This window comes from Coffea eugenioides, chromosome 3 (assembly GCF_003713205.1).
Source record: "Coffea eugenioides isolate CCC68of chromosome 3, Ceug_1.0, whole genome shotgun sequence".
NCBI classification, from domain to species: Eukaryota; Viridiplantae; Streptophyta; class Magnoliopsida; order Gentianales; family Rubiaceae; genus Coffea; species Coffea eugenioides.
This window is the reverse complement of record NC_040037.1, coordinates 48341026-48354613: the sequence shown is the minus strand read 5'-3', so window position 1 is coordinate 48354613 and position 13588 is coordinate 48341026. Positions and strand designations below refer to the sequence as shown.

The 13588-nt window shown below is 35.8% G+C and overlaps 1 protein-coding gene across 1 annotated transcript; it reads right to left on the bottom strand.

The window, feature by feature from the left end:
* Positions 1 to 1894: 1894 nt before the first annotated feature.
* On the bottom strand, positions 1895 to 5648 carry LOC113766800 (BURP domain-containing protein 16-like). The gene is made up of 2 exons (XM_027310951.1): positions 4725 to 5648; positions 1895 to 2008 (listed from the first exon to the last, which is right to left on the bottom strand). The coding sequence occupies exons 1-2, from the start codon at positions 5646 to 5648 to the stop codon at positions 1895 to 1897; spliced, it is 1038 nt and encodes a 345-aa protein (XP_027166752.1).
* Between the last annotated feature and the right edge of the window lie 7940 nt (positions 5649 to 13588).

Genomic DNA, 13588 nt, shown 5'->3' with positions numbered 1-13588 from the left:
ATAAGCTTCTCTACTCCCTAGATAAAGGAAATTTAGCTACTCATGAATGATGAAAACACTCATACTTCATTAAGTAAAGTCATTCATGAAGTACAAATACAAAATCAGAGTAAGAAAGTCTTAGCCAAAGAGTATGGCTTGAAGCCTGTCCAAGAAATCTGCCTATGTCTTGACTTAGATGATTACAAGATGAAACCTCAATTGTCCCTTACAAGTACCTAGCTAGAGAGACTATGTTTTTCTGTAAGAAGCTAAGCTACGAATGGTTGTCCAGACCTCCCTCAATGTCTCTGCATAAAAACTACTCAAAGGCTTATTTTTCCAAGTCAAATTCCAACTTTTGATTCCCCAAATCTAACTTTGTTATAATTGTCAATAACCAATATTTTTGACTTGAAAATAAGCCACTTTTCTTGCCCTTTTGTCTTCTGAAGCATGTGCACCGAATTCCCTTGCATCTTATAGCTGGAAAGTGGTGTGAACACAAGAGAATTGGCTGAGTCAAATTGCAGAATTTCGGCTATAAAACGCGCCTACACAAAACGCGGCATAACTCGCGTTTTGTATACTCGCGTTTTCACTCTGGCCTTATTTCAACTGCAATTTTCTCATTGATAAAGGCCAAACTAGCTTTTGTGCAAAACACAAAAGTTGTATCCCTTTGTGTTAGCTTTCCAATGCTTCAATAATCATCCAAATCGGAGCTTTGTAGCCTGAGATATGATCGAAATACTGTCACCTGTTCAAACCTCTGGTTTTAACTTACGCCACAGAAGGCAGCTTCTGTATTCCAACGTTTTGCCATGAATATGGCAGAAATGAGATTTCCGACTGTCTCATACAATTGTAGGTCTCTTTCTTAGCTTTTAAAATCGTATTTTTTTTTTTTTTTAAAGATCACCTCAATCCGATGAAGTTGTAAGCTCCAGATATTAGCGTCAATAATACTGAGCACGCAATAAGTGCTCAAAACTGACTTTGTATTGCATTTCCTCCACTTGAAACGTTTTCACTTCTTCTTCTTGTTGCCACTTGAATTCATCACCAAATCTCTATTTTTACCTCATTTGACATCCTTTGGTGATGAATCATCATTCCTGCATAAAATGAAGTTTTTACCATTAAAATCAACTAGAAATGCCAATATTATCCACTTTTACCAAAAAATATATAATTTTACCAAAAACCTCTTTATTTTATTTATAAAACTAAATAATCAACTCAAAATTAACTAATAAAATGCACTTAAAAATACGTAAAATAAACTCTTATCACTCGTGAATAGTACTTGATTGTTTTCTTTTGAAAACTTTAATTTGTATTATAGCTGATAGCTATAGTACATATTCCGTTGGATTGTATTTAAGTTTGAAAGCTAACTAATTGTAAGTATGAGATATTTTGGAGTACTTTAATTATGTATTGAAGTTATTTGAAGCATTCCGAACTTTTGAATTGTGGATTGTAGTGAGTCCTGGCGAGAGTTGGGCAGGCGTCCTGCGAATATCCTTTGGTTCGCCTTAGGGAGAAGTGGGGGCGTCACACTTTATCGCCTTCAAACACCTCTTCAAGCAATGTGTAAAAATGATTGTATCATCAGCAAAAGCAAGATACAAAACTTGACCTCCTGATAATGCAAAAACCATCCTCCTCCCATTTTCAAATAAATAAATCAATCCATGACCAAGATATTCAGCAGCTATCACAAATAAAGTTGGTGATAATGGATCTCCTTGACGACGAACACCACGAAAGGTCTTTAAGAATCCCACAGCTCCACTATTTAAACTAATTGAAATCCAATTGTTGGAGACAATGCGAAACACAAGATCATTCTAGTATTCGCTAAACCAAAAATCTCAATATTTGCATAATGAAAGACCAATTCGCCTAATCATATGCTTTCTCTTAACATATTCAGTTCCCGGAGTTTCTTATCAATCTCAGCCACAAGCTCTTGAACTATCAACATGAAATCATTAATTCGTCTTCCCAGCGTAAATGCCGTCTGCAATGGGGATAGAAAGATAATTTATGGGAGAATTGTTGGGTTTGTGAGTCCAACCCATTTGTTGGGCCAAGTCACAATTAGAGCCCAAAGCCCGTGTTCATTTGGTTTCCGAGTCAGTTTTTGACTTGAGATTATAGCAAGTGACTAGTCAATTAACTAAAACTTGAAGTCGCACAAAAGGGAATAAATATCAACCTGTGAGATTAATTGTAATGTTATTAAACTCGAACCGGATAGCGATTTGGCTAAACTATTGAATCAAGGGTCAACTAGTCAGATCGGTTGGACTGTTTTTAAAAACCCGCTCATGTCAACATGACCTCATAGTTATTTTATATATATTTTTTATAAATTACAGAAATATTGAAATTAAGTTCTTAGTTATATTCGACCAATCATAAAAAATGTTCCAAAAATATTAGACTTGCAATCAAATATACACCTAATAATTATATATAAAAATATAAATTCATGGCTAAAATATGTCCATTCTCCAAAACTACTTGAAAAACTAAATTAAAACAAATTAATGCAAGTTGGAATCACTGATGCTAAAATGATAAGATCATATGGATGAAAACATTTTGATTTAGAGATCATTCAGGAAAGCGAATGATTTTGGTATTTACACTAAGTGGATGGCGTTTTCTTATTCCTATTAATAAATAAGACTCAAATTATGTTTGGGAAAAAGAAGAAAGCAAAGTTTGAAAATTGGGTCAACCAGTTGAACCGGGTCACTGGTTTAGTTAATTTTTGATGGTTTTAACCAAAGCGATTTTGTACTACAAACTAGCTCGGAAAGATGGTCGATTCATAGTCAGACCGGTCGAATCGATCGGTCTAGTCCGAATCTAACAACACATTTAATTATTCCAGCCGTCAATCTTGTAAGTTTTGAGAAGAGAGAAAGAGTAAATTGGGGAGAAAGAAGCTAGAGAAAGAGAGAAGCACTGCAACTTCAAGACCTTGATCGGATGGTAATTTGAAACCTAACTGAAATCAATTTTTAGGCAGGCGATCCTCTCGTCAAGCTCTATCCATCTATCTATTCCGATTTTGGATTTCCTCTTCACTTGGTAACATCCTTTCAAACCCATTTCTATGGCAACTGCAGTTTTTGAGAGATGAATTTGTAACAATTTCAATTGGTTGACATTGATGATGTTGTTGTCATCTAGATACTCCACCCATGTATGCCCATTATTATGATAGTGGAGATTTTGATTGGACTAGATCCTATGGTTTTTCTCAATTTGGGTTTTCCATATTAAAAATCTTGGTGTTCTATGCCTGTTACTTTGTATTTTATTATTATTGTTGAAATCGTTGCTTGGTGATTTGGTTTATTTCTCTTTTAATTGGTACTTGGAGAAAGAGTAACTTGTCTTGAGTTAACTCTGATATTGTGTGCCTGAACTGGTATCACTTTCCCAGCAAGAATTGCATTTAATCTATTGCCTAACATCTTAGAGATGGAATTTGCCAATTTTTTTTAAGAGAGAAACGCAGTTTTAGCCATTGTATTTATAAAAAGGGTAAAAAACAAAAAAAATCCTTTGTGGTAAACCTAATATATAGAAAAGCTCATCGTGATTTCAAAATGTACAAAACGACACCTCATGCTTTGAACTAAATTGTAAAGGTGACGAAATCCGTTAAAATTAACAAAAATGGCTTATTAGAACCTAAAAAAAAAAATTATATCTAATTTTTAACAAATATACTTGTTCTATCTCTTAACCCGCAATTCTCTCTCTCTAGAGAATGAAACGAATGATTTTGTTGAACTATCTTTTGCTTAGTTATATTAAGGCATTTTTGTCATTTCATCCATCCCCGTTAAATTTAACAGATTCCGTCACCTTTACAATTTAGTTTAAAGCATGAGTTGTCGTTTTGTTCATTTTGATACCATGGAGGACTTTTCTGTATATTAGATTTACCACAAGGGGTTTTTTCTGTTTTTTACACTTATAAAAACTGGCGAAGGTAACTACCACCAATGTGAAGTAATACGATACCTTAAAAAACATTGTTGTTTGGATGACAAAGTCTTATCCACCACTTGTAACAACCTGTCCTTAATGTCTGGAGTAGGAACATTTCTTTGACTAAATAGATTTATATAATACTCCACCGCCATCTGCGTTACTTCTTCATAGTCCGTAATATTGGTCACATTTTAATCCTTCATCATGGTTGGGAGGTTAAGCAGGGAAGAAAGCAATGTCAATTAAGTTATATTATAGCTTCCAAATCACATGTTTGAGATTTTGTTATTGTCCTTTTCCAAGATCAGATTCATATTGGAGTTGATATTAATTTATTTTTCATGCTCACTGATGCGTAGAACCAAAGATAAAATTAATTAAAAAAGCAAAAGAAACAAACCCAAACTTAATCCATAGTATAATACGGTCACAGAGATGATGTCATATATTACACATCTTGGTTTACAAATCCACTCAAACTCAAACTTAATTACAAGACATCAGAATTTTACTCCCACTATCTTGGTTGAAAAAGCACTCACAAACCAAATAGATACATATGAACACTTGATCAAGTAGAGAATAACAGCTACTTACTACAAATCCATGTATAGCAGCGCTTGATAGTCTGATTAGTTATCTTCTTGAGAAATGAAAATGAGATCATTTTGAGATATCCAATGGCATGCTTCACTTTGGCCAGGAGAGGTTTTCAATACCTTAAAGGCCACGTGATTAGGGGACCAGTCTGAAGTATCCATATGACATATCACAGTGACTGTATTAATTGGAATTTTAGTCTTAGGTTCAAGAACATCCACTGCATAAACTTCAGTTTTGGACAGCAAATGGCAGAAATATGTTGAAAAAGGAAGAAATAATTCATGACATGACACAGTTTTCCCAAATTTAAGCTTTTTCATCTGTCCAACTATCAAATCTTTTCCAGAACCCTTCGTGTTTTTTGAAGTCAATGCGACCAAATGGTTGTTACCTGTTGCAGTCTTTGCAAATTCAACCATATCTTCAAGGGATTTTACACAGCTCTGAATCTCATCCTTAAGAGCAGGAGTGTTGCAATAAACAATGGTAGATTGAATTGCATCTTTTGTTTGTGGGTTTTTCAAGGATTGAGGAAATAGTTTTTGTAGGTCATTTTCTGCAATAGAGATCTTTGATGCAATTTGAGAAGGAAGAAATGAATGTTGAGGTAATTGGTTTTCCAAGTCTGGGAGATGTACCATGCTTCCTTGTTTGAGAAGCGAGATTCTGAGGAAAGAAGAGGGATCAACATGCTGCACATGAGATGGGCTAATTCTGCCATAGCCATAAAAAATATTGTGTATCAAATTATTAACGAATGATTTGGGCGAACAAGCTAGGTTTGCAAGAGAACAATGATTTGCATTGAATGGAAGATTTTTCTTGGACACTAATGAAGTGAAATGTTCAGCTTGCTCCTTATTCAATGGAGATAGTTTGGACAGAAGATTTCCAGGCATGGTACCTTGGACATTTTCTGACCAATATTTGAGCTGATTCAACGCAGTAAATGAAGAAGATGGAGTGTGTGCACCAAAAAGGGATGTAGGAAACATGAGGGCAATGACAAAGAGAACGATGGCAAACCCTGAAGAGGCCATTGGTTTCAAACGAGACTACTGTAGTATTGTGACTACTATAGTATTGGTACTAATTTGCTTCAGTGGATGAAGTGATGATGAGGACTTAGCTAGTGGAGCTGCTTATTTATACTAGTAGTCAAGCCTCATGTTTGCAAATGCTGTAGTTTCCAAATGCATGTAATGTTCACGAATTAATCCAGAAAAATGAAAGTAAATAATTGAAAAAAAAAAAGAAAAAGATTCATCCGGATTGACATTTTGCAACTTTTACCCTTTGGCATCAGAATGGATTAAACATAATAAATACCATAGCATTTGGCGTGTTTGGTGATATGGCCTAGAACATTATTTTTATTCCACTTTACTCTCTCAACTGGCGGCCGTAACTCCTAAGATATTAGTTAGCTAAAAGACATTTGTAGTCTGAGACTGTGATTTGCAATATAGTCCCTCACATTTAGTGCGTCTTGCAGTATAATCGCTAACATAATTTTTGCAGTAGTTTAATCTACAAAATGGTGGTAAATGCTAAACGTTCCAAATGACAAAGATTTTGTTAGTCAAAAGACATTAACATCCTTGCATTAGACGAAGGTATCTTGACTACGATTTGAACCTTTTTCTTTTCCATTTTGTTTTTCCAAAAGCCCATGAAATTAGTGTCAGAAATGCATGAGGGATGGTGCATGCTGTTTGAGGATGCTCACCTCGGCCACCCCGCATGTCCGAGGTGAACCCACCTCGTCCCTTATCAGAACTCATCCGTGTCTTGGGCGTAACCCCTGAGCTCGGCCGGATCCCTAGTCTACCGTGTAGGTGACCTCGACACCTCCACCTCAGCTGTACGCTGATGATGTCAAGCCACCTGACATCACCCGGGACCAGTGCTTTATCTGAAAAGCACTGACCTTTATGCAGGACTCCCCGTCACCCTGCCCAGGCGGCTACAGTGTCAGAGTCAGACCTCCTGGCCTGGAACAGAGCCGTAATGGCAGAACATGGGTCCCGCTAGCATGAGCTCTCCTTCCTACCATCCACTCCCGCTCTATAAATACCTCTCATGTACACCCAACAAGTAAGCACACTGTTCATTTGACGATACTATTATTTCTCTCGTTCTCATACTAACTTGAGCGTCGCAGTGATCCCAGGGGAGAAGCCCCGCCATTCACTTCGAACAAGCAAATACACCTCACTTCATCTCAGAGGAGCCTGATTCTGGTCGGTTCAACTACCCACCAAAAATCACCTCTTCACTGTTCAAGCCAAAATGTCATTAGTGAATTCCTGTAATAACCATCCCTTCCTGCCCATTTTCTTCTACCATGAGTTTGCTGAAGAAGTGGACCTGAACTCGTTAACAGCTGAGTTCAAACTGGCCCTCCCTCTTCTCTCTTAATCATTCAGTGCCATTTGCTGTTGTCACAGTAAGATGTACTGGTACGACTTACTAGCGGGACTATCTTGAGCTCCAGAATATAGCAATATCTGTGACAAATGAAAAGCATCACACGATATTTTCTCAAGTACATGTTGAATAGATAGAGAGAGAGAGAGAAGGTAAAGTAAATCCCCTTGCAACAAATTGTCGGTCTTTGGGGCTGCTACAAGTGGAATTCCTTGGCAAGGTATCAAGTGCATGCATGGACTATAAAATGAATGCACGTAGAAGTAGAAAAGAAAAAGGTGATCTTTCTGGTTTCTGCTAGATTTTGCAATCTACATCACACCGTCCCAACTCTTCGTGCATCTTTATTGGCAGCACCCCAGAACTAATGAATGGGCTTTGTGTGGATGCGTTGAGACCTTTTAGAGGAAAAAGTTAAAGGGAGAGATGAAGATCGATGCTTTTCTTTAAAGCTACATAGCTAGCATCATCATATGAAAATGAAAATGAAAATGAAAAAGCCACATGCTATCAAAGGCTTTTGTAAAGGAAAGAAACATACATCATATGATTAACAAAACATACTTCGGGATATCAACAACCAAGAAATTTCCTTTCAAGATTTGCGTATGATAACACTATTCTACTGCATTTGTATCTCACCTAATTTAGTTTAAAGAGGAACATCTTGAGCAAGAGAGAGATGCTGCTGAAATTGAGACATGAAATTTTCTTTTAGAAGCTAGAATTGAAACTTTTCATAAAAAAAAAAAAGAAAATAAAGTGCAAGAGATATCAATTTTCAGGTTAAGACAACAATGAGAGAGAGAAATAGGTGCATAATTTAACTCAAATCTCTAGAAAAATTATATGAAACACGGTTTTGAGTATTCATTTTCTAGACCAAATCTTGATTGTTAGGTTTAATTGCTTTTATGCTGCAGTGTGCCAAGATGTCATAAAAAAAATATTTATCCTAGCTATTAACCTGATATAAGCATCTCCTCATCCTATACCATGAATGAATCATGGATACGAAAAGAAAAAGGATTTAAGATTAGAATTAATATTGAGCAAATAAATTTAGCCACTATGGACATGGTATAGGAAGAATTAAACAAAAGCCATCTTCAATTAGAATTAATTATGCTACAAAATCTACATTAACATGGCAAATTGGGTAACAGAATTAAGTATCTTGAAATTTTGCACATTCACGAAGCATCTACGCGACAACTATTCTTTTTTATGTATAATAAACTAAAATTTATTTCAGATCAGAAAAAGCATAAAATACTTTTTCTTTCACTTTAAGAAAAAATGGTGAATTGGGCGACTACGATGTGAATGGATAAGATAGTAATCCCAGCAATATTGTTTCTTTAAACTTTTTGTCGTTCTACTCTCAACTTGTTTCTTTTCCACTAATATCCATTCTTTTCCTTTCCTTTCCTTCAATTGAAACGGTAACTAATTTCTTTTTAATGGTGCATAAATTACTTTAAAAGAAAACTGCAGTGAGATACCAAAAGTTCCCAATTATATGCTTTACTTTTAAACTTACCAAAATATCTGTGGATGATTGGTTAGCCACTCAATTGGACATCTTCTTATCCTCAACTTCGTTTGCGTATTCTTTTTTCCTTTCTCCCCACAAACTTATATTTCTACCCACTTTGTCCCCCTATTCTCTTACAATACTGCTAAACAAAGATTGCGAGATATAACTTTGGAGCATCAGATTTATCTTCTATTCACGCTTCAACGGCGTATCATAGTTATTTATGTTTCTTTCTTTTACTTACAACACTCAACTCCTTTAATTTCAATTTTGTTCGAAGTTTCTTTTAATTTTGTTCTTTGTTCTTTACATATGGCACATTTTTCACTACTTTTTCTTTTCTTTTCTTTTCTTTTTTCAAAACATTGGCATGTCAAGTTGGCAATTGGCACCTAGCATACAAGTGGCTCTGAAGGTGGGCACGCCATTTGTTTCTTTTGTTTTCTGGGTAAAAGTTTTTGGACTATGACCACTCATAAATAAGTTGTTTTCTCCTGTGGGGTTTTTGATGGCCTATATCCCTTCTTGTCATGGTTGCTCTTACAATACAGGCAGCCAATGAAAGTGAATGAGATAGAAAACGAAGGCAAGGCTGCTCCTGTTTGATCAGCTGAACCATTGGCACTACAACAAAAATGGCTTTTCGTGACATATTTATAAGGACCCTTGCTAGTTTGTATCGTTATAGCACTACTATTATGACACTTATTATTAACTCAATAATATACACTCTAATTTTTTTTATTTTATCTGATATAAAAATAATAATGTGTTTTTAGATTACCTATCATGACATTTGAGAAAATGTGAGATATACCAAAAAAAAGGAAAGGCACAAAACAACATCATAGTGAATTGACGGAAGATTTATTTGCTGTGAAATATTCAAAATTTTCAATTTGCCGGCCAAAACACTCGGTCAAATTTTGCTTCTTCTGATCTCTCTCACAAAAAACACTCTCTCCGCAAACTAAACTCTCGGCAAATTATCTCTCGGCCAAGTAGGGGTGTTAAGACCGGAGCTTTTTTTAGATGGCGCAAGGCGATTGCAGATGGGTAAAGGAAGCCTGGAAAATAATAGACCACCGATGTACTAAATGAGACTTTCTTCCACTTTCTTTCCCTTCGCTCTTTCTGGCTCCCGTGACCAGTTAAAGTAAGGAAGAATCAGCCACAGGATTCATCATCTCCGCTTTCAGTTCATTCCATTCCTCAAGCTCACCGCCGTCTTTCTCCCCACAACCGCCACCACCACCGCTGCCGGAATGTTATTTCTCTTTTCCCTAGCTACCCTCCTTCTACAATCACCAGCAGCTGTACCAGTACCAGCACCAGCACCAGCTGTTCTTCCTCTTCTTCTTCTTCTTCCTATTTTGGGATTTCGATTTCTGACAAAACCATGATTTCTGTTTCATCTAGAAAAGCTAAGTCAAACCGATCATTGTATATTGTAGCTGGGGTGTTTGAGAAATTTACTAAGAGAGCAATTAAAGCGGTTATGTTTTCCTAGAGGGTGGCGAAAGCTTTGGAGGTAGAAATGGTGTATACCCAGCATCTTTTGCTAAGACTTATCACAGAAGATCGTGCTTCCGGTGGGTTTTTAGGCTCTGGAATCACAATCGAGATGGCTCGCCAAGCCGTTAAGAGCATTTGGCATACCGATACTGATGAGAAGGAGGAGAATGGTAAGGGTAATGGGAGTGGTCTTGGTCCTGAGGGGTCATGAAAGAATTTAAAAACTTTCATATTTAGGAGTTCCTCTCACTGCATATTTTTTTTTTTCTTTTATTTTCTTTTCAGTACAGAGAAAGCTTTATAATACTCACATAGCATTGTGTCACTCCAAGCTTTCTAATGCTTCAGCCCTTTGGCTTCATTTTCTTTTTACACCTAATGTTAAGTCCAAACTCAGTTTTAAGTTTTAGATAGTCATTGATCTGAAAGAGTTATTTGTTCTTGACATTATTAAAAGAAGAGTGAGTCACAACAATGTTTAAGACTTTCTCAACAGCGAGATTCATGACTAAGATTTACAAAATTGATAGGATGAACTGGTGGAAATCATAATAAACTTCTGCCAGTTTTTTCATGTGACCCGTTGACCTTGTATGTAGACTTTATGTCGGATGTTAATTGCATAATCATTGTTGAATCTTGATGAATGCTTGAATTTAATTTTGTGTCTAAGGTACTCTTTTAAGGAATAAATTCAAACGCGAGTTTGTGCAGTGTGAGTCGTATTTTATTGATATTACTTTTTTAACTTCAACTCTAGTTTCGGTCTCATGATGCCTGTGTAGTGCCAGCCTGCTCTTAAGTTGACTGATGAATGAAAAGAATATGTTGGATCTCTAAATCTTTACACTTATCAGATGCTTATAGTGCATTGCTTGACATACTTACCTGATAATGTAACTGTGACAGCTCTATCTATTGGGGAATGCATCAGTGGAATCACTATCTAGCGCAGAATACTCTAAGCTAACATCAGTATGGCCTTCACTTCTTTATTCATTTCACCTTTAGTTTTTGAAACTCTGGTACCTATCCTTATTGCGGAATTTGTCTTTGGAAGACAGTTCACGATTTCTGAGAATGATTTTTCTTTTACTGGTTTTAGTAGCTCTTATTTTTGCTTTCTTATGGCCAAGACATTTTCAGGTCAGATCTGTGATTGCTGAAGTGAGGGAAAGATTTCAATCACATTCAATGAGGTCATACAGAGCTAGATTTCTGAGGTAATAGCTATATTGTATTTATTTTGTATGTGTTTGGTCCTTTAAGTGGTGAAAGCTTACCAATCTCTTGCTGCTACTTGTATGTTTGGATTTAAATATTTCATCAATCTTGTTGCCTTGTTAAAGTTTAATTACAATGCCCTCTATATAGTATATTATGCTTGAAAAGTCTTCAGCTTCTGGAATGTGATACATGAAGGTCAATATTTTTTCTGCTTGTCTAGATTTTGTTTTGGACCTCTATTTTGGGAGACTTGCTAATTGTTTGAATGCCAATTTGCCAAATATTATTTAATTGGAGTTGTACTAAAGTTGAGTTATGAAGTTGATGTATTACATGTTTACAACATCCTGTAATCTTGTTTTGAACTTAAATTGTATGGGAATATTTCACGTGTATTAGTCATGTATGGTTTCCTCTTAGCAATTTCATCATTTTTTGAGAGTTCATGTTCACTATTACCTGTACATTATACATGAAGAAAATAATTGTCTAGCTCTGTTGGAGATTGTTTCTGACCTTTTTATATAATGATTTTCCATGTCACTGGTCAAAGTTTCTAGTGACTTTTCATGATGTGAAACTTTCTACTGTTATAGATTTGTTGTTACTCATCATGTAAAACTTTCTACTTTGGGTTTTGTTATCCTGATCTTCTTTTTCTCCACTTGCAGAATATATGAACTCTGCCTGAATGACAATGAGACATCTTTCTTGGGGATGGAGCAAGTCCAACAATTTTCCTCCTTCTCATCAGTATCGCTGCAGGAGAGCTTAATGATCAACACCTTGCAGTTTAATCTTTCAGTGCCTATTCCTTATGTCTTCATGAGGCGCTTTCTTAAAGCTGCAAGTTCTTTCTACTTGTTAGGGAAGATAATCTTTTAGTTTGTGCACATGAGGATCTTTTAGTTTGTCTACAAGAGAATCTTTTTGTACTTGTTAGGGATTTGCTATGTTAGTACTTGTTACTGACTTTTAGTTCAACAAATTATATTTGAGCTTTGACCTTTGCTTTTAGATTACTATATGCATTCTGTTCTTTGGGATAATTTTACAAGTCTTTTGGGTTTCTGATTGACGGAATGTATAGCAGGGAGCACTACTTGCAGGTTGCTTCTATATCAAAAGAAAAAAGAAAAAAAAAACTCCTGACAATTAAAAGTGTCAGCATAGAATTCGATATCCTAATGTTATACTATAGCTATCCTGACACTTTCAATTATCAAGAAAAGGGATTTTTGTTGGCAGATGGGATGTTATAACATCATAGTTTTCCTGACACATTTGAAACTACAAGCCTATCCCCACATTGGAAGGGACGGTAAAGTGTCAGATTAGATTATCTATATTAACACCTTTAAATGCCGTTAAAGGTCATTTTTGTTGTAGTGTGGTTTGGGAATCTGAAAGCAAAGGAGACAACAACTATAATTATGTTGATTGACAAGTAAGAGACATTGGTGGAATTGGGGATGGTTGGATTGGATAATAAAGTGGAAGGGATACATTTGTTGATTAACAAGTAAGCAATATTGGTGGAATTTGGGGAGAAAGAGAGTGGAGAGTTGGATTGAATGATAAAGTGGGACGTATGATAAGTAAAAAATTTTGAATTCAAAACCTCTCATCTATTGAAAAATAAAACATTGTTGGGATCGATATATACAGAGTATAATTGACTAAAATTACAACTAGATATCCCGTAAATAGGATAGACTCACATTTAATGAGACTTGAACTAATTAAGTGCCCATGATTGCTAGGTGCTCAAGCTTGATACCAAACCAAAGCCTCGTCCGTGCAAATTGTATAGGATGAACATTAGTAAACATTCATAGGACCAGTTGGTCAATAATTTTACAGGGATTATTAAATCCACACGGGGAAATAGTTCCTACTCATAAGTCATGACTCATCATGAGTCGATGAGATTTGGGACTGGTGGTGGCCGCCACCCTCAATTTGGAAAATCCCTAGTAATAATAAGAAGAATGCAAAACGATATTCTGCTAGATCAATTAGGACAAAAATGGATCAAAGGCCTTTAGCAATTATGGAGCCCAATTGATTGTCATGAGTTGATCTGAACCATTCAAAATTTAAGTTTTCTTAAAAAAATTATTTTTAAAGTTGATAGCCCATCTTTGGTCAACATTAGTTCGGCTCAATTTGAATTGGTATTTATGCTTTGTAATTGTCATTGCCAATTGCAGAGACATTGGATCTATTTGGATTGAACGAAGGATTTGATGTGAATGGATTTGAAAT